This window comes from Carassius auratus, chromosome 3, assembly GCF_003368295.1.
Source record: "Carassius auratus strain Wakin chromosome 3, ASM336829v1, whole genome shotgun sequence".
Lineage (NCBI taxonomy): Eukaryota > Metazoa > Chordata > Actinopteri > Cypriniformes > Cyprinidae > Carassius > Carassius auratus.
Genome location: NC_039245.1, coordinates 14,410,606 through 14,432,814, shown reverse-complemented (window position 1 = coordinate 14,432,814; position 22,209 = coordinate 14,410,606). Strand labels below are relative to the sequence as shown.

General features: G+C 38.7%; 1 protein-coding gene across 1 annotated transcript; it reads right to left on the bottom strand.

Annotated features, from left to right (window-relative positions):
* Positions 1-1,147: 1,147 nt before the first annotated feature.
* LOC113055251 (uncharacterized) lies at positions 1,148-20,992 on the bottom strand. The gene is made up of 8 exons (XM_026221404.1): positions 20,789-20,992; positions 9,483-9,803; positions 9,072-9,380; positions 7,818-7,907; positions 7,618-7,646; positions 6,631-6,738; positions 1,582-1,650; positions 1,148-1,428 (listed from the first exon to the last, which is right to left on the bottom strand). The coding sequence occupies exons 1-8, from the start codon at positions 20,847-20,849 to the stop codon at positions 1,309-1,311; spliced, it is 1,107 nt and encodes a 368-aa protein (XP_026077189.1). The 5' UTR covers positions 20,850-20,992; the 3' UTR covers positions 1,148-1,308.
* Positions 20,993-22,209: the final 1,217 nt, after the last annotated feature.

Here is a 22,209-nt window from a genome sequence, read left to right as displayed (position 1 = left end):
TTTTAAGATATACTGAGGAGCACCACATTAATGCAGGGGTTAAAACAGAGATCCACGTGAAGAATCAAAGCTCATCACAAGCAGCTTTCCACAAGCTGAAGGACATACTGATTTCCAGAAGATGTACTTCACACAAAACACCATCAGGGTAACACACACGACTCTTAAATAATGCAATAAACATTCATTAAACAACAGTAGATATAACATAAACAATTAATGTAGATTAATGATTACAAAAACTATTAAGAAACACAATTATACAATGTTTTTTAATCATAAAAACTCTAAAATTAAAAGCATTTTACTGTAAAACAACGTTTAATTTATTTGACAGATTTCCCCTGTATGTAGTACAGAAACTTACTGTTATTAACACACACACACACACACACACACACACACACACATATATATATATATATATATATATATATATAGACAGACAGATAGATAGATAGATAGATAGATAGATAGATAGATAGATAGATAGATAGATAGATAGATAGATAGATAGATAGATCTTACAGTGAAGACCTAATTAATTTGCACAAAGTATTTCATATTTATTGTAGTTTTTTTTATCATATTGCTTGTAATTAGTTTCTTGTTCTTATTTCATGACTGACTGTTTATTTATCTCCAGTGAGTTTTTTTTTTAATTTTTTTATTTTTTATTTTCTTGTATTAGTTTGAAAATAGGATAATGGAAATTCTATGGTATCAAAGATTCTAATATCATAAAAACATTATTAAAAGAAAAAATAACAACATTGTGATATATATTGTTATCGCGATATAAAATCAATCACATTGTGATACAAGATTTTGGTCATATCGCCAACTCCTTGTAAAAGGGCTGTTAAAATCACTGTGGACCCCTCACATCCAGCACACTCCCTCTTTGAACTGTTGCCATCTGGTCGACGCTACAGAGCACTGAGCACTAGAACGACCAGACACAGGACCAGTTTCTTCCCTCAGGCAATCCATCTTATGAACACTTGATAATGACTGTGGAACACACAATACTAGTATACACTATTTATTTAACAAACATACTTATTTACATTTTAAATTTGCACATATACCTGTACATACATAATTGTCTATATTATATATTATATATTTTGTTTTTGCCATTTAGTACATTGTCTATTTTGTATGTTTGTATATTATTATTATTATTATCTGTGTCCTGTCTTGTTACTGTCATCCTGTCATGTTGCACTGTGGAGCTTCTGTCACTAAAACAAATTATTTGTATGTGTAAACATACCTGGCAATAAAAGCTCATTCTGATTCTGATTATTTTCCTGATTTGTGATGGTTCTTGTTTACAGAAGCGTAAAGTTGACTGCAGTCTTCCTGATCTCCAGCTTTTGCTCCTCCGATGGAAGCGTAAGTCACTTTATCATCACAGCAAACCTGAATCAACATCACAGAGACTGTTTCAACCCACAGTTATTACAGCATGAGGTTTGAGCTCAGTTCACCACACATTTATATCAGAATAACAGAGACAAGGGTCACACTGAGAGAAGGAGGACATCCATGAGAGGACAAGAAGTGTTTGCTCACCTTGTTCTTTTTGGCTCTGTTTTTACTGACCGCAGTAACTTCAGTATAAGTCACATCATCTGTCTGCTCCTAAACATCAGTGAAAATACAGTAAATCAAGCTGTTAAAGGCCCATCCATCACCACTGTGTGAAGCAGACTCATTATTTCACACAGCTCCTGCAAACGGTTAGGAGAAACAGAGTCATGTTCATCTCACCTACAGGTTTAGTGAACATCTATTAAAAATAACTCTTAAATATTCACAGACATAACTCTCAAATATACACAGATGCGATGTTATGATGACCGATCCTGCTGTAACGTGATCAGAGTAACTCTCAAATATTCACAGACATGATGTTATGACTGATCCTGCTGTAACGCGACCAGAGTAACTCTCAAATATTCACAGACGCGATGTTATGATGACCGATCCTGCTGTAACGCGACCAGAGTAACTCTCAAATATTCACAGACGTGAGGTTACGATGACCGATACTACTGTAACGTGACCAGAGTAACTCTCCAATATTCACAGATGCGATGTTATGATGACCGATCCTGCTGTAACGTGATCAGAGTAATTCTCAAATATTCACAGACATGATGTTATTATGACCGATCCTGCTGTAACGCGACCAGAGTAATTCTCAAATATTCACAGACGTGAGGTTACGATGACTGATCCTGCTGTAACGCGACCAGAGTAACTCTCAAATATTCACAGACGTGATGTTACGATGACCGATCCTGCTGTAACGCGACCAGAGTAACTCTCAAATATTCACAGACGTGAGGTTACGATGACTGATCCTTCTGTAACGCAACCAGGATAACTCTCAATCATTCGCAGATATAGCTCTCAAATATTCACAGACGTGATGTTATGATGACCGATCCTACTGTAATGCGACCAGAGTAACTCTCAAATATTCACCGACGCGATGTTATGATGACCGATCCTACTGTAACGGGACCAGAGTAACTCTCAAATATTCGCAGACGTGATGTTACGATGACCGATCCTACTGTAACGGGACCAGAGTAACTCTCAAATATTAACAGATGTAATGTTATGATGAACGATCCTACTGTAACGCAACCAGAGTAACTCTCAAATATTCGCAGACGTGATGTTACGATGACCGATCCTACTGTAGCGCGACCAGAGTAACTCTCAAATATTCACCGACGCGATGTTATGATGACGATCCTACTGTAACGCGACCAGAGTAACTCTCAAATATTCACAGACGCGATGTTACGATGACCGATCCTACTGTAACGCGACCAGAGTAACTCTCAAATATTCGCAGACGTGATGTTACGATGACCGATCCTACTGTAACACGACCAGAGTAACTCTCAAATATTCACAGACGTGATGTTATGATGACCGATCCTACTGTAACACGACGAGAGTAACTCTCAAATATTCACAGACGTGATGTTATGATGACCGATCCTACTGTAACGCGACCAGAGTAACTCTCAAATATTCACAGACGTGATGTTATGATGACCGATCCTACTGTAACACGACGAGAGTAACTCTCAAATATTAACAGATGTAATGTTACGATGACTGATCCTACTGTAACGGGACCAGAGTAACTCTCAAATATTAACAGATGTAATGTTATGATGAACGATCCTACTGTAACGCAACCAGAGTAACTCTCAAATATTCGCAGACGTGATGTTATGATGACCGATACTTCTGTAACGCGACCAGAGTAACTCTCAAATATTCACCGACGCGATGTTATGATGACGATCCTACTGTAACGCGACCAGAGTAACTCTCAAATATTCACAGACGCGATGTTACGATGACCGATCCTACTGTAACGCGACCAGAGTAACTCTCAAATATTCACAGACGTGATGTTATGATGACCGATACTTCTGTAACGCGACCAGAGTAACTCTCAAATATTCACCGACGCGATGTTATGATGACCAATCCTACTGTAACACGACCAGAGTAACTCTCAAATATTCACAGACGCGATGTTACGATTACCGATCCTACTGTAACGCGACCAGAGTAACTCTCAAATATTCACAGACGTGATGTTATGATGACCGATACTTCTGTAACGCGACCAGAGTAACTCTCAAATATTCACCGACGCAATGTTATGATGACCAATCCTACTGTAACACGACCAGAGTAATTCTCAAATATTCACCGACGCGATGTTATGATGACCGATCCTACTGTAACACGACCAGAGTAACTCTCAAATATTCACAGACGCGATGTTACAATGACCGATCCTACTGTAACGCGACCAGAGTAACTCTCAAATATTCACAGACACGATGTTATGATGACCGATACTTCTGTAACGCGACCAGAGTAACTCTCAAATATTCACCGACGCAATGTTATGATGACCGATCCTACTGTAACACGACCAGAGTAACTCTCAAATATTCACAGACGCGATGTTACAATGACCGATCCTACTGTAACGCGACCAGAGTAACTCTCAAATATTCACAGACACGATGTTATGATGACCGATACTTCTGTAACGCGACCAGAGTAACTCTCAAATATTCATTGACGCGATGTTATGATGACATATCCTACTGTAAAACGACCAGAATTACTCAAATATTCACAGACACGATGTTATGATGACCGATGCTTCTGTAACGCGACCAGAGTAACGCTCAAATATTAACAGACGTGATGTTATTATGACAGCATTGAACTACTGGTTTTGTCTGGTCAGAGGAGAACTGGCCCCCCAACTGAACCTGGTTTCTCACAAGGTTTTTTTCTCCATTCTGTCACCAATGGAGTTTCGGTTCCTTGCCGCTGTCACCTCTGGCTTGCTTAGTTGGGATCACTTCATCTACAGCGATATCGTTGACTTTATTGCTAATAAATGCACAGACAATATTTAACTGAACAGAGATGACATCACTGAATTCAATGATGAACTGCCTTTAACTGTCATTTTGCATTATTGAGACACTGTTTTCCTAATGAATGTTGTTCAGTTGCTTTGACGCAATGTATTTTGTTTAAAGGGCTATATAAATAAAGGTGACCTGACTTGACTTGACAGCAGAGTTGTGGACTTGAGTCACATGACTCAAGACTTTATTTAGACAGTGCAGTCCTTATGACTTTAACTATATCACTATTTTTCACTCCTCTCCATTACTGCATGAAATTTGAATAATTTGTGATCAATATTTGTTAAAGGAATAGCCTATGTAACAACTTAAAATAATATCCATTCACTGATGGTTTCTTATTGTTATTAAGGATTTGTAGCTGATACAATATATCTAGGGGTGTAACGATTCACTCGTTTTCTCGATGCATCGATTACAAACCCTGTCGATTCATATGCATCAATCTTAAAACATGATTTTTGAATCGTGAATCGCAGATCTTGGACAGTAATCGATTCAACATGCTAAGAATCGAATGAATCGCGATTTCAATAGCACAAATTAATGGAGACCTTGAAGAGTGTTCGTGAATCGTGCCTCTTATGTCCTTCACGCGCTCCACGGTTTACCGCCTGACCCGGTCACAGGATTGTGCTCGCGCTCCGTTCGTCTCTGACGCAGCTGACGTGTAATCTATAGGACTTGTGGCCAGTAATGCTAACATGAAGTAGTTTTACTTTTCTGTAGTTTGTCAATGGCTCTCTGCATCTTACCGACAGAGTTACCGGAGCCATCATCAGCTGTATTTATTGCATGGACGGAGCAGAAATGTAAGTGTCTAAATCATACGCACAGATCCATTGAATGATAAATGTTTTTAAACAATGCGGATGAACCGAATATACGATGGAAACTGTTAAAATTAACCACAGCATTAACAACGACCTTGAAATAAGAGCACGAGGTTTATCTGATAATAAGATGCATGAAAGTAGTGTTTCATTAGCAAACAGACATCTGGCCCATTTTCTCTCAGAATCATTCGCTGATGGAGAGGAAAAGTAAAATAGAGATGAAGACGTTTTCACACTGAAAGAGAAGTGATCTCGCTCTCATAGACGTGCCAGGCTATATCTGCAGCTAAACTGAATAAAATCAGAATGAACTGATGAAACTAAAAAAACCCACAAACAATTTATGAATGATGCAGTGCTAATTGACATGTATTACAGTACAGAAACTATAAAGTATATTTTCTAACTTATTCTGAGCAGAAAATTTTAATAATTGCTAATTAAATGTAGCCTAGTATATAAAACAATCATAAAATTGCCATTAGGAAAAGAATATTGATTACAAATGATTCATTATTGTCCAGCAGTGTATTTGATTTATTACAGCTGATTAAAAGTAATTAAAAAAGAAGATAATTCCTTGTAAAAAAATAATAATAAATAATAATAATAATAATTATTATTATTATTATTATTATATAGGCTACATACATAAAATGATTGTATTTGACATTTCTGTCACTTCTGAAATTACGCCCCTGGTGTGACAAAATGTTAGCTTATACATAATACTCTTTAAGCTCTTTTTTAAAAACTTGGCTTACATACATTTTTACATATGCCATGTGGCATCATTAAACTAGCATTGAACAATGGACAAAAGTTTTTTTTTTTTTTTCTAACCTATGGTTCTCTAACCATAAATGCTAGTGTAATTTGCCCCCTGACTAAGCATTTAAAGAATTTAGTAGAAGCATTTAAATAATCCCGTGAATGCAGAATCTAATCGTTATAATCGAATCGAATCGAATTTAATTGTGAATCGAATTGAATTGAATCGTTCGAAATTTGCAAAAATCGTTCTTGAATTGAATCGAAAACCTATGAATCGTAATCGAATCGAATCGCTAAATTATTTAAAAATGAAAGAGTGAACATGAAATACACACAAACAATGATTAATTCCTCCACGAACCACAACAAATTATTATATATTTATTATTATTATACTTAATTATACTTATTATAGACTATTAATGACATTAAATTTACTGTAGTAATTAATACAGAGACACTAATTTGCAAACAGAACTAATGACTTGTTTAGGACTTGTAGCATAAAGATGAGGACTTACATCTCGACTTGGACTTGTCCGTCTTGACTCGGGACTTGAATGCAAAGAATCAAAATGTACTTGTGACTCGCAAAACAATGAGTTGTTCCCAGCTCTGGATGATGGATCCTATCGTAACATGACAGGAAAATTACCAGAGTAACTGTCAAATATACACAGATATGAAAATATACACTAATCATTGAAGATGAATCATATTGTTCAGCAGGAGTAGGATGAATGGAAATGTTGATTGTGTCACTGTTTCCATTCTGTTTATTTCTATCGCTGAGCTTTAGAGCAGAAACAGTAGAAATATCCTTGTCATGATCAAATGTGAGTAATAATAGTATGATATTTCAGAGTCAGACCTCTGTAGAGCTCATGAACACTAACAGCTCATGATCAACCAAGAAAACCAACATGTCCTCCAACCAATACGCTCGTATAGGTCATTTTCCAAATCCCTGAAATACGACCCATCAGAGCGTACACTACAATTGCGTTTTCATTTTAATATTTTGTACTCTTTAATTTGCACTCTGATTTGAGTTTTGTGTAGCTCAGTTGGTAGATTATTGCATAATACCTTGATTTGTAATCATGCTATCATTGGTTCGATCCCAGGGAATGGACGTGCACGTAAAATGTACATGCTCAGTAAATCATAATTTATCATGATTTCTGTGAGGGTTAGCTTTAGGGGTGGGGTTTTGTGTGTTCATTCGAACGAATAAGCCACCTAGTAAAATATGTACAAATTACTGTGAGATCGGTGTAAAAAGTCCACACATTGAATTTAAATAAACGTGCATTTTGATTGGTAATGACGTTATATTTTCACATATTTACATTTCATGACGACAGACGCAACAGGATACTGTCATTATTTTTATGCCCGCTAGAGGGCGCTTAACTTTCAAACTTAAATATAGGTCGTAATAAGGTGCTTGCACAAATGTCCTATATGGTCGTTTTTTGTTGGAGGACAGGCTCAATAAAACTCACCACAGAGTCATCAGTCGCTCTTCTGACAGCTGAAATATAATGAGATGGGAACAGTTACGAACACTCAATACAGTCTCTAATGCAGATGACAAGTGATTTCTGAAAGAGTCCAGAAGACTCTAGTACTACAGAATACACACATTAGTTTACCTCTCTTTAATACTGAGTCAGATGTTCTGGACTGAACTCTAGAAACTCACCAGATCTTTTTTTACGAATCATCAGCCAAAGAATCAGAGCAAGAAGGAGAAGAATGAATGAAGTGCCGACAACAATCATAGTCACATTCACTGAGAAAGAGAGAGGATACAGAGAGACACAATCAGCATTACTGTGTTTAACCAGATATAGACAGAGAACTACAACAAATAAAATGATAAATTATTAATTTAACACAAGCATAATTATCCTTAAAGGGATCCCCGGGTATGAAGACATGTATAGCTTAATATAACATAATGTGCCTTATTGAAATATGTAATAGAAAACCTGTGAAAGATTTAAGTTATTTTCAAAAATCGACATAGTTTTATACTATGGGGGGCTCAATTATTTTATGTGCACAGTACATTCTGGGTTGATGACATCAAATGTTTGCACTAAGTGAGCTCCTGGAGTCTTTTACTGCGACACAACTCAGAAAACACAACTGAAGACAATAAAACACTGATACGATACCACATTGTGTGGCTTTGGGTTGTAATTTTCAGTCGGAGAGCAACAAGAGAAGCAATATAAGACTTCACTGATTTCCTATAGTGATAAGAAGAAGAGAAAAGAATGGAATGATGCATTTTACAAAAGTATTATGTTTTATGCAAATACATTGTGGACTATTTCCAAAAGGAATTCCAAATTGTATTTTCAATTAAATTTTCCATATGTGGACGCATTAATTGTGATATAATCCAAACACAGTTGGAAATCTTTCATTACGATTTGTGTTTTCACTTTAGCGAGCATACAGTGACTGCCAAATTTCAAATGGAAAAGCAAAGTTCATTTGCAACTGTATGGTATTTAAAGGTATTTAAATAGCAGTATTAATTACCATGTCTGCTTTTTCACTCTCTATGTCGTGTATGTAACCTGCCACAACTCAAATGACTCTGATGAATTTCCGATGCCTTACACGGATACCTGTCAATCAGAGTCAGGGGCGGGACTAAACCAGGGGCTTGTGTGTATTGGGAGTCAATGTCCCACACTGACGATTGTGCCAGAAGTACACACATTTTTCTGTCAAGTCTCAATTCCTTCATTATTCCCAGCATCAGGTTCTGGACTGTTAAACTCGACTGCAGTTCATTAGTTTGCAGCAGTGCTTTGAGTTTCTTCTGTCAGACTGAAAGAAGCTTCTGTTCCTCGGTTTGTTCTGCTTCAGTGACTCTAACAGTCCTTAATGATACTGACATTATGAGACTCTAAAACTGATTGATGAGATGTTTTCTCACCTGAACTCTTGACAGTGTATGTGACTGAGGTCTTGACTTGATCTCTGTGAGTAACTTCACATCTCCACTCTCTGTTGTCATCTTCATTCAGGAGTGTTTTATTCAGAGAGATGATACAGTGATCTGATGAGGATGATATCTGATATCTGGAGTCTGATCTCATCAGTTTAACACCAGCCTGATTCACCCAGAACAGATCAATTCTCTCAGAACGGATCCAATCATCACAAGAGACTCGAGGATATGAATACAGCTGACAGAAGAGAGTCACAGAGAGACCTGAACTGATCTCAGTGTGTGAGGATGAGACTGAAACACAGAATAACACACACACCACACACTCTCCAATCATCATTAGAGATTAAATCAAGAATTAACCCTTTTTAAACTGATAAAATAATCATAAATTACCATGAAGGACATGCAGATAAACACCAGCATCAGGTCCTTGTTTTGTGTGATTCACATATTGTCTGCAGGTGTAAGATCCAGAATCTTCTGTTGAGATGTTCCTGATGTTCAGAGAGCAGTCAGACCCCAGACTCAGTCTCTCATGTCTCTCTGTGTCTTTCTTCTTTATCCCTAAACCAATCAGTTCAACTGCTGCTGAATGATTGAATCCGTTATAGAGCCATGTAGTTGAGTTACAGTCAAGAAGAGCATTATTACAGGGCAGACGGACATTTTCACCAGAACTGATGAACACATGAACATCATCCACTCCACTGACACCTGAAACACAAGAACATCTGATCATCATGTTATATATCAATGAATTAATGTTATTGAAAATAAATCATGTTGTGTGTTTTCCCTCCCAAATCAGTTACATCATTTATGAACTTGGCAATTAAAGAGTTAAAATCTTGGAATTAAAAAAAAAAAGCATTTGGTAGTTTTGATCAGGGATGAAAGTGAATTTAAACAATGCACAAGGGTTAAAACATACCAGCATAAAAAAACTGAAGATATAACATCATTTTTTCTGAACAGCACACACTCCAGATTAAACTATTGTTCTTTATCAGAGAGCTGTTTGAATCTCAAACACTATGTTAGGAATAATCCAAGGGAAACTTTATTGTACCACAAGGTTATTCATTCATTACGTGCCGTTATAACAACATATTCTTCAGAAACAAACAACACTCTATAAATAGAACAATAAAGACAAAAAGAAATAATACTACAAAAATGAAAATTACAATCTGTGGCGAGTGGGGCGGGGCCGAGAGGCGTGGGAACGAGTGAGGCCAGGTGTAGTGATTGGAGATGAGCTACACCTGAGCCCCACCGCTAGTATCGAGTCCCACGTAGGAGATGGAAGGATATAAAACTGGAGTGACGACCGTGAAGGACGAGAGAGGACCAGGCCTGGGACATTAGTTTATGTGTTTGGCTTTTATTTATGCGCACCAGTCGTCCGTGAGGGGCTGGTGCGCCGTTTTGTATTTACTTTTGATTATTAAAGTGCTTTTTGATTGTGCGCCGGTTCCCGCCTCCTTCTTCCCGATGAATATGGAGATTTGTTTGTTACAGTGGTGCCGAAACCCGGGAGAAGGAGGGACGCGCTGCTGAAGATCCCTCGCCGCTGTGGTGAATCCGCGGTGCCCTCGAGCAGGCGAGGTATGTGCCGCCAGGGACGCTCGAGGCGGTGGGCTGGAGCGAGTTGCCGGGGACGGGCTAGCTCGCTGCCGACCGCCCACGACAAGGAGGGACGGCTGCCGTCCGTGAGGGAGCGGAGGAGTCGGCGCCGTTCGCCAGGGGGCCGGAGCCTGCCGCCTCCGTGACGGACGGCAGCCGTCCCTCCTTGTCGTGGGCGGTCGGCAGCGAGCTCCCCCGTCCCCGGCAACTCGCTCCAGCCCACCGCCTCGAGCGTCCCTGGCGGCACATACCTCGCCTGCTCGAGGGCACCGCGGATTCACCACAGCGGCGAGGGATCTTCAGCAGCGCGTCCCTCCTTCTCCCGGGTTTCGGCACCACTGTAACAAACAAATCTCCATATTCATTGGGAAGAAGGAGGCGGGAACCGGCGCACAATCAAAACTCATTTTAATATTCAAAAGTAAATACAAAACGGCGCACCAGCCCCTCACGGACGACTGGTGCGCATAAATAAAAACCAAAACATAAAGTAATGTCCCAGGCCTGGTCCTCTCTCGTCCTTCACGGTCGTCGCTCCAGTTTTATATCCTTCCATCTCCTACGTGGGACTCGATACTAGCGGTGGGGCTCAGGTGTAGCTCATCTCCAATCACTACACCTGGCCTCACTCCTCGTTCCCACGCCTCTCGGCCCCGCCCCACTCGCCACACAATCCAAATACAAAATTAAAAAAAAAAAAAAAAAAAATTACAATCCAACATTTGACATTGAAAATATATAATATTAACAGGTAACTAAAACTATGATAGCTTACGATGTGCTTGATCATTATACAGTCTGATCGCTGTGGGGACAAATGATTTATTATACCTTCCTGTTCTAATTCTCTGTTGTAAAACTCTACCAGTTGACCTATTCTCATGAATTTATGATATAAAGGGTGAATAGGGTCATTAAGGATTTGGTCAGTCTTTTTTGAAATAAGCTCATTGTACAACTGAGCCGCCAACACCTGGTCAATTCCAATGATCCTGCTGGCCATCTTAATCATGCGCTGCAGTGTCCTTTGGTCCTTAACATGCATGTTACCAAACACACAGATGAGGCCAAAGGACAAAACACTCTGAAGTAGGCTTTTATAAAACATTACAAGAATGTGTTTTTCTAATCTAAAATTATATAATTTCCTAAGGAAGTACATCCGCTGTTGCATTTTCTTAGTTTTGTTCAGTGTACATTCATTAAAAGTTCATTTAGAATCAATTACCACTCCCAGGTATTTATACATTGAGACCCTCTCCACTAATTCACCATTAATATTAGAGGGGGGAATTATCATTCTGTTTTTACTAAAATTTATGACCATCTCTTTTGTTTTCTTCACATTGATTTCCAGAAAATTTTCAGAACACCACAGAGTGAAACCCTGCAATTCCCTCTGAAAACCACTCACAGAAGAAATGTCCGACTTTAAAAAACCAACCAATGCTGTGTCGTCAGCATATTTAAAATAAGTGTGAGCTGAAGAGGAAGCTTGACAATTATTGGCATATAATGTGTATAGGTGCCCGTGTTTATCATTTTTGAGGACGATATACATGAATTAAATCTGACTTTCTGACTACGATCTGTCAAGAAGTCATTGATCTATAAAATCATTTGGGGGGGGGGGGGGGGCGCTGCTGAGCAATGGAGGAGTGAGACGTGTTTTACATAGCTCTGGTAACTTTTCTTTTATTAATACACTAAACACCTGTATATCCGCCTAAAAGTGCTTTGGAGTGACATAAGAAGATACAAGCAAGTGGGAAACTAAACCTAAAAGGAGAGAACAATGTCAAAGAAGGGAAAATCCAAAAAGACCGACCAACAAGAATCAGGCCTTGATCAACCCTCGGACTCAACTGAGGTGGTGGAGCCCGAACACCTGAGCGAGGAGGCGGACCCACCAAACCGAGCTGTTCTGGCCGCTATTGCTGCGCTGCGAAGTGAAATTACCCAGATTAAAGATGACATATGCGCCACCATCGATGTCCGTATACAAACGGTGTATACTGTGCTGAGAGGCGAATTGGCTACAACTAAAGAAGAACTGCAGACCTCCATTACGACCCTGGAGAAAACCGCGACCTCGCATGCTAACACTATTGGAGAGATAGAGAAGTCCGCCTCACACCACTCGGACGATGTCACTGCACTTCAGCGTCAAGTCACCCGTCTGAGCTCTGAAGTAGAAAAACTAGCTGAGAAATGCGAAGACCTAGAAGGGCGCTCGAGGAGACACAATATCCGGGTCATCGGAGTCCCTGAGGGGACCGAGGGACCCAGGCCGAGAGACTTTATCGCCGGGTTGCTACAGGAGTTGCTATCCCTGGATGAGAAGCCTCTCATTGATAGAGCGCACCGGACCCTCCGAAGACGGCCCGAACCTCATGAACCACCTAGACCCTTTGTACTGAGGCTACACTACTTTCACACGCTTGAGGACATCCTACGCAAGGCTGCAGCGGAGAAACAACTCTTCCATGGTGGTAAAAGGATCCAAATTTTTCCGGACTACCCGCCTGCCGTAGCTAAAAAGAGGGCACTATTCAACCGCACGAGAGAGCTGTTACGGGGCAGACCCGGGGTCAGGTATGGCCTCCTCTACCCTGCTAGACTCCTGATAACCCACAACGGCACACAGATCTCGTTCATAGATGCCAAAAAAGCGGAGGAATATGCCGAACGCCTCTTCACACCGGGCTCGACTGAAGTGAGACAGGAAGACGCTTAAACTGATGCAATCACTGCTGATGCGGAGAAACAAGATATTCAGAGAGGTGGTTATGTACTGGTGCTTACTAGCACAGCACTATCTGTTTCTTATACACGTGAGTTACACACTTAACGTTATACACACGTACAAACTGTAAAACCGCCATTCTCATAAGAAGAAAAATTGGAAAGTGTTATGTCCCGCCTCATACAGATCGAGGTTTGCACTGTTATTTTATTTTTATTCTTTCTCTATTCCTTCTTTCTATTTTTCTGATATCTTATCTAGAGCCCTGACAATTGTTCAGCTAGTTCTTTAAAGTGTGGAAAGGGCTCACTGTTATTGAAAGGTATTCAAAGTGTCATTAATAATCCAGTCAAGAGGGGTAAAATTCTGACCCACCTAAAGTCACTGACCTCAGACATTATGTTCCTACAGGAAACTCACCTGAAGAATGCCTCGCATGGCAGGTTAAAAGCAAATTGGATAGGGGAAGTTTACCACTCAAACTTTTTATCCAAAGCAAGAGGTGCGGCCATTCTACTGAGAAAAGGTGTGCCCTTTTGCATAAAAAAACAATCACTGATAAAGAGGGCCGCTATATAATAGTGATTGGTGAAATCCATAACACTTCCCTTACTTTAGTAAATATATATGCTCCTAACATAGATAACCCCATATTCTTTCAGAAGGTTTTTTCACTGATACCAGACATCTCACAAACACACTTGATAATAGGGGGTGATTTTAATACTGTCCTCGACACATATCTTGATAGGTCCTCCACGAAGAGACTTCCAAGAAATGCCTCTAGTGAATTTTTAAATATGTTCATTAATAACACAAATATACTGGATATATGGAGAGCGATGAACCCTACAGGCAGGGACTACTCATTTTATTCACCTGTACATAACTCCTACAGTAGGATAGACTACTTCCTGGTGGACGCTAAACTTGTACAGCACACGTTAAATGCTAAATATCACAGTATAGTGATTTCAGATCACAGCACACTCACCTTTTCGGTGTGTTTAGATCATGTAGACAAGCCACACGCCTCTTGGAAACTGAATTCACATCTACTCACTGAAAATAAATTTTGTGAATACTTAAAAGACCAGATTTCTTTATACTTTGAAATAAACGACAACCCTGATACCTCTCCCTCCATCCTCTGGGAAGCATTCAAGGCTTATATAAGAGGCTGTATCATCTCGTTTGAAGTTTCTAGGCGAAAAGTAAATAAGATTAAATTAAAAGAATTAGAAGATCAAATTAAATTACTTGACATAGAAAATGCACATTCCCCCTTTATTTTATTGCACAGGAAAATAGCAACACTTAAGTATGAATATAACAAAATTATCTCTGCAAAACTAAGTAAAGCATTCCTCTATACTAGGCAGAAATATTTTGAATTTGGTGACAAACCACACAAACTACTAGCTAGACAACTTAGAAAAATGGAAAACGATAGAACGATACACAGGATAAAAGCCCACAATAACACAATACTTACTAAGCCTAAAGATATCAATGACAGGTTTCTGGAATTTTATACTGATTTGTACACCTCAAAGACTACTTCAAACTCTGTAACTATTAATGCATTTTTAGATAAATGTGAACTTCCCAGATTGAGCGAGGAAGATTGTGCTTCCTTGAACTCCGACCTCACAATTGCAGAAGTTCAGAGCGCTATTGCCTCCCTAAAAAGTAATAAGACACCCGGTCCTGATGGACTTCCAGGGGAAGTATACAAAACATTCAATGAGAATCTATCCCCATACCTGCTGAAATTATATGAACATGCTCAGATACAGGGTAATTTACCTCCCACCTTAACTGAGGCTGTGATCACATTAATTCATAAAAAAGGGAAGGACTCACAGGAAGTAGGCGCTTATCGTCCTATCTCCCTCCTTAATGTCGATGGGAAATTATTTGCCAAGATATTAGCTAACAGGCTGAATCCTCTATTGGGAAAGCTAGTTCATACGGACCAGACGGGTTTCATACCAAATCGGAGTGCTACTTTTAATCTTAGACGTCTTTTCAATATTATATACACAAAGAGAGGTCCACCCTCTGATCTTGTCATACTTGCACTTGACGCCGAGAAGGCATTTGACCAGATCGAGTGGTGTTATTTATTTGAAGTTCTTAACAGGTTCAATTTCGGAAGTAAGTTCCTGTCACTTATCAAACTCATTTACAAGAATCCTACGGCTCAAATCCTAACAAACCGGACAATGTCCTTCCCGTTTAGTTTACATAGAGGGACAAGGCAGGGGTGTCCACTATCCCCTTTAATTTTTGCGTTGGCTATCGAACCTCTAGCCCAATGTATTAGAATGGAACCCCAGATTCATGGATTCTCCACCAAAGACACAAATAATAAGATATCATTATACGCAGATGACATCCTTTTATATATAACGAGGCCTCAAATTACCATCCCTAATCTTCTTGACAAAATCAACCTGTTTGGGACATTTTCGGGTTATCGGATTAATTGGTCTAAAAGTGTTTTAATGCCGGTCCAAATGAGTGACTTAACACACCTAGATCACTTTCCATTTACAATCTCTCCAGAGAAATTTACCTATTTGGGGATAGAAGTGACAAAGCAGTACTCCTCTCTATTCCAGGCAAACTTCCCCCCTCTAATAGAGCGATTACAGACTAGAATATCATTTTGGGACACGCTCCCAATTTCTTTAATTGGGAGAATTAATGCTATAAAGATGATCTTTCTCCCGCAATTGTTATACCTATTTCAAAACATCCCAATGTTTCTAAAAAAGACACAAAGTTCACAGAATAGGTAAAAAACATCTCTGTAGGCCAAAGCCAGAGGGGGGATTGGCACTCCCAGATTTTTTGCTATATTACTGGGCCTCAGCGATTAAGATGTTTACCTTTTGGTTGGACACTTCAATACCAATGTCTGATTGGCTAATGCTGGAGCGGGAAGACTGTCACCCGTATTCTATGGCCGCAGTCCTACTAGCTCCAGCTGCGGTTAATAAGTCCCTGTATAATAACAATCCCATCATTCATAGCATGATCTGTACCTGGAAACAAATCAAGACCACCTTTAATCTTAAACCAATCTCTCTTCTCTTACCCATCACTAGAAATCCCACATTTGCCCCCTCCAGTCTGGATGGAGCCTTTTCTACATGGTGTGAAAGGGGTGTCCAATGTATTGGTGATCTATACGTGGGAGGCATCTTTGCTTCATTCACGCAATTACAGAAGAAATATGAACTGGGGAAAAATAATTTCTTTCGTTACCTGCAAGTTAGGGACTACGTTCGGAAATACTTAAGAGAATTTGAGACTGAACCACAATCTAAAATAGACGACTGTCTGAAATTGTCTCCTAACGAAAGTAAACTGATATCACGTGTCTATAACAGCCTTTTACTAATAAGCTCCCCATTGACTGAAAACTATAAAAGAAAGTGGGAAGAGGAACTTGGTGAATCTATTTCAGATGATTTATGGAAAGATAGTCTTGAAAACATACATAATTGTTCAGACAATGCAAGACATTGTCTTGTCCAATTTAAAATTATGCATAGGCTTCATTATTCAAAAGAGAAACTACATCACATATACCCAGAAGTGTCACCCATGTGTGATAAGTGCCACTCTTCCGTAGCAACACTTCTCCATAGTTTTGCTCTATGCCCAAGGGTTCAATTGTTCTGGGTTGATATATTCAACATTATGTCTGAGGTCATAAATACTTCAATTGAGCCTGAGCCCATGTTTATCATTCTTGGAATATCGGAGACCTTCAGAGAACTGAGCGTGGCACAACAGCGTTTTCTCTCTTATTGCTTAATAATAGCAAAGAGATTAATCCTCATCTTATGGAAGAGCGCAACTGTACCTACCTCTAAGATGTGGTTAGAGGATTTAACTAACACACTTCATTTAGAAAGGATAAGATATACAATGAGAGACAGGCTCAACTTATTCAATAAAACATGGAAACCCCTCATATCATACCTAAAAACTACAAATTCGGTGCAACAGTCCGCATCCTAGCACACGATATGTGACAATGTTAATAGTTTTAGAGTGAAGGTCTCTACGAGGAAGGGTGAAGATAAATGGGAAGGGGTTAGATGGTTGAATAGGGGGTTGGGATATTGTGGGGGATTGTGGTCAGTCTGGTGGGGTTTTTTTTTTTTTTTTTTTTTTTTGTCTTTGTATGTGTGTGTTCTTGTTTTGTTTTTGCCTTTTTAATGTTGTACCATTTTAAGTTTTAAATTACCTTTTGTATTTTATTTTATCTATTTTTTTTTTAATTGGTTATAAAAAAAGAGCTCTCAGAATGTACAAGTGAATTGTATGTCAAATTACCTGCTTTAATAAAAAGACGTTTGATACAAAATCATTTGGGGATTTACTCCCAAATGCAGTAATTTTCTCACCAACAAGTGGGGTTGGATCATATTAAAAGCACTACTGAAATCATTGAACACAATCTTGACCAGGCTCTGAGCATGTTCAAGGTGCTCATGAGTGCTGTTAATCAAAGATAGCAGTGCATCCTCAACACCTCTCTCTGCAAATTGATTCGGGTCTAAAAAGGGTGAAACCTCCTGGAGAGGTTGTTTTAAAATTATTTTTTCCAAACATTTCATAACTGCAGAGGTAAGGGCAACAGGGCGCAGATCATTAAATTCCTTAGGTCTATAGTTTTTAGGCACAGGCACTATTAAAGATTGGGAATAACGCCTGTATCTAATGACAGCTGAAACAACCTATGGAAAGGCTGTGCCAACTGATCAGCACACACCTTTAATGTCCTGCAGCTGATACCATCAGGTCCACAAGCTTTACGAGGATTTACACGTCTGAAGTAGAATTTGACCTCGTCCATGGGGTTATCAATATCTATACCCTATGGAGTCAATTTAACACCATATATATATATATATATATATATATATATATATATATATATATATATATATATATATATATACGCAAAAAAAAATTATGTTTTGCAAAAGAAAATAACGTTTTTCAAACGAAATTAGCTTTTTGCAAACAAAAATTAAGAATTGCAAAACATAAATAAAACAGCGAGAAAGCATGGATTTTGCAATACATATTTTCCATGGTCATATCTATTAATTAATTTGCAATGAGGCTTTTATTTTGTGCGTCAGTCTAGTTTGAGCTTGCAATACCGTTTTTCCTTTGCACTTCACTTTTCTGCACGTCTCTTTGTGGCACTGCTTTGACGTGGGGGCGGAGTCAAGACAAACAAATATTAACAAATGTATGTGTATTAGCAGCATTTGCTCAAGTTAAAGAAGTTGTTAACATGAACATCTGCGGTTTATTTCTCTCGATGTGCACAATTTTATAGCATTAAAATATGTATTGTTTCATTTAGTTAATTGCAAGTGTTTGTATAAAATCTCTTAAATTGTGGAGGACGTCAGCGCACAGAAGCGTTCTTTGCTCACATTAGTTCAGAGTTACTAGTTTTAATGTAAAATAATGCAATTCACTTCATAAACTATGACTTACATCATTAAAGAGGTCTGCGACTCAAGTTTCATAGCGATGACGAATTAGTTTTTCATTTACATAACTACTGGCATAAATTAATAAATGATATTCATTGTAAGATATTTTTTTAACTCGAGTCTTTTTGGTTTAGTTTTTTAGTTGCAACAAGATATTAATTCTTGGGAACGTGATAATGTTTTGGCCACTAGTTTAATGAATAAACAAACCAGGGTGGCCAGAGGAACCTGAGATTATCACAGATTGATCAAATATTTTTTATCCATCCCACAGTCCGTTGATCATGTCTTTTTATGTAATATATGTTCATATAAGGCTATTATTATTTTTATCACTACCTTATTTTTCGGACTATAAGTCACACCTAAGTATAAGTCGCATCAGACCAAAAATGCGCCATGACGAGGAAAAAAAAAACATATATAAGTCACACTGAACTATAAATCACATTTATTTAGACCCAAGAACCAAGAGAAAACATTACCATCTCCAGTCGTGAGAGGGCTGGAGACGGCAATGTTTTCTCTTGGTTCATGTTAAATTAATTTTGATAAATAAATCGCACCTGATTATAAGTCACAGGACCAGCCAAACTATGAAAAAAAGTGTGACTTATAGTCCGGAAAATACGATATATATATCTGCACACTGCTGGTGGTTGAGGAGAGACCCTTCACATGATTGTACAGCGCTTTGGGTGGACAACAATACACAATAAAGCACTATATAAATGCATCATTCATTAATTCATTCATTCATTCATTCATACCCTTACATAATTGATAATGATAGTATATTAATTAGGGCTATATTTTTATATTTATTGTTATGCTTATTTTCCCCTTTCAATATGGTATTGCTTACCTAATTAACATTCTGTGATAAATGAGTGTTTTCATTTAAAATTGAAACTAGCAAATTATTAATTTATAATTCTACTATTTATTATTATAGTGTTAGGATATTTATATAGTTATTGTTAAATTCATCCTCTAAAGTTCACTTCCAGTAAAAATTCCTGTCACAGCATAATCAAAGCTTTATTGGCATGTCAGACTTTTACAGTATAGGCTATTATTTACAAAACTCTTCAGGGCTGCGTTTTCCTCTGAACTAATGTGAGCAAAGAACGCTTCTGTGTGCTGGCGTCCTCCACAATTTATGAGATTTTATACAAACACTTGCAGTTAACCAAATGAAACAATACACATTTTAATGCTATAAAAGTGTGCACATCGAGAGAAATAAACAGCAGATGTTCATGTTAACAACTTGCCAGAGTGCCACAAAGAGACGTGCAGAAAAGTGAAGTGCAAAGGAAAAATGGTATTGCAAGCTCAAACTAGACTGACGCACAAAATAAAAGCCTCGTTGCAAATAAATTGATAGATATGACCAAGGAAAATATGTATTGTAAAATAATTGCTTTCGTGCTGTTTCATTCGTGTTTTGCAATTCTTACTTTTTGTTTGTAAAAAACACATTTATTTTCCTCAATACTTTAATTATCGTTTGCAAAACATTATTTTCTTTTGCAAAACATAATTTTTTTGCGTATATATATATATATATATATATATATATATATATATATATATATATATATATATATATATATATATATGGTGTTAAATTGACTCCATTATACCCTTCATGTCTCACAGGTCCAGTGTGTTCTGTAACACGACGAGACTCTGAGAGCACAACGTGAATGTGGGTACGAATAAACTGATCATCGTTCTCAGTCTGATTCCACTGAGTGTCTTGAAGAGAAAACAGATTTCTTTACCTGTGAGAAGTGAAGAGAGAAAGATCAGTCCCAGCAGACACAGATGATTATTATCAGACATTTTCTCTTTCTCTCAGTCTTTCTCTTCAGTATATGATCTCAACTCTTTCTTTAAACACTATCAGCTCTTCCTGTGTTTGTTAATTTCCTCTGATCTACACACTGAGGGTTTCAAGTCTGCTCAAGTTGCTTTATATTCCAGTACATAATGGAGAAGTGTTGTCTCATATTTGTTAGAAAAGTGACTTCATTTCTGCACACAAGTGCCTTTCTGTTAGTTTCACTTCTCTCTTTTAGCAGTTTCCTGCATGCTGTTTTTAATTATGACACTATGTATGTAGCATGAATGTGTATTTATGGATGTGGGAATTCTGGTAAATGTGAGATCTCCATCTAAACTTGACCTCTAACACTTGAACTCTCTACACATTTTCTGGATGCCTACAGAAATGGGGACAGGGTCTTGTACAATCAGGCCAGGAACACACTGAACAAAGAGGTCAGGGCGGCTAAAAAGACCTACGCTAAAAAGTTGGAAGACCAGTTTACTTCCAACGACTCAACTTCAGTGTGGAGAGGTCTAAGAGCCATCACAAACTACAAGACACCATCCCCTTGCACTGAGGCTAATCAACGACTTGCTAACGACCTGAATGAGTTTTATTGCAGATTTGAAACCCCCAACACCCATTCTGACTATCTCCCTGCACAACCATTAACACCTCCTGCAATCCCCCGTTCCACACCTACTGCTCTTCAAATCTGTGAAGATGATGTGTGCCAGGTCTTCAAGAAGAACAAAAGAAGAAAAGCACCAGGCCCAGATGGTGTTACACAGCCTGTCTGAAAATCTGTGCTGACCAGCTGGCCCCCATCTTTTCACAGATCTTCAACAGATCCCTGGATCAACATGGGATTGCAACAGCCCTCCAGACCAAACTGACCCAGCTCTCTGTTCCTAGCTCTATCTGTCGGTGGATCACCAGCTTTCTGACAGATAGGCAACAGTTAGTGAGACTGGGGAAATTCACATCAAACAGCTGCTCCACCAACACTGGTGCTCCTCAGGGATGTGTTCTCTCCCCTCTGCTCTTCTCCCTTTACACCAACGACTGCACCTCTAAAGACCCCTTTTTCAAGCTCCTAAAGTTTGCAGACGACACTACAGTCATCGGCCTCATCCAGGACGGTGATGAGTCTGCTTACAGACAAGAGGTTGAGCAGCTGGCTGTCTGGTGCAGTCTTAACAACCTGGAACTGAACACGCTCAAAACAGTGGAGATTATCGTGGACTTCAGGAGAAACCCCCCTGCACTCCCCCCACTCACCATCATGAACAGCACTGTGACTGCAGTGGAGTCATTCAGATTCCTGGGAACCACCATCTCTCAGGACCTGAAGTGGGACAATCACATTGACTC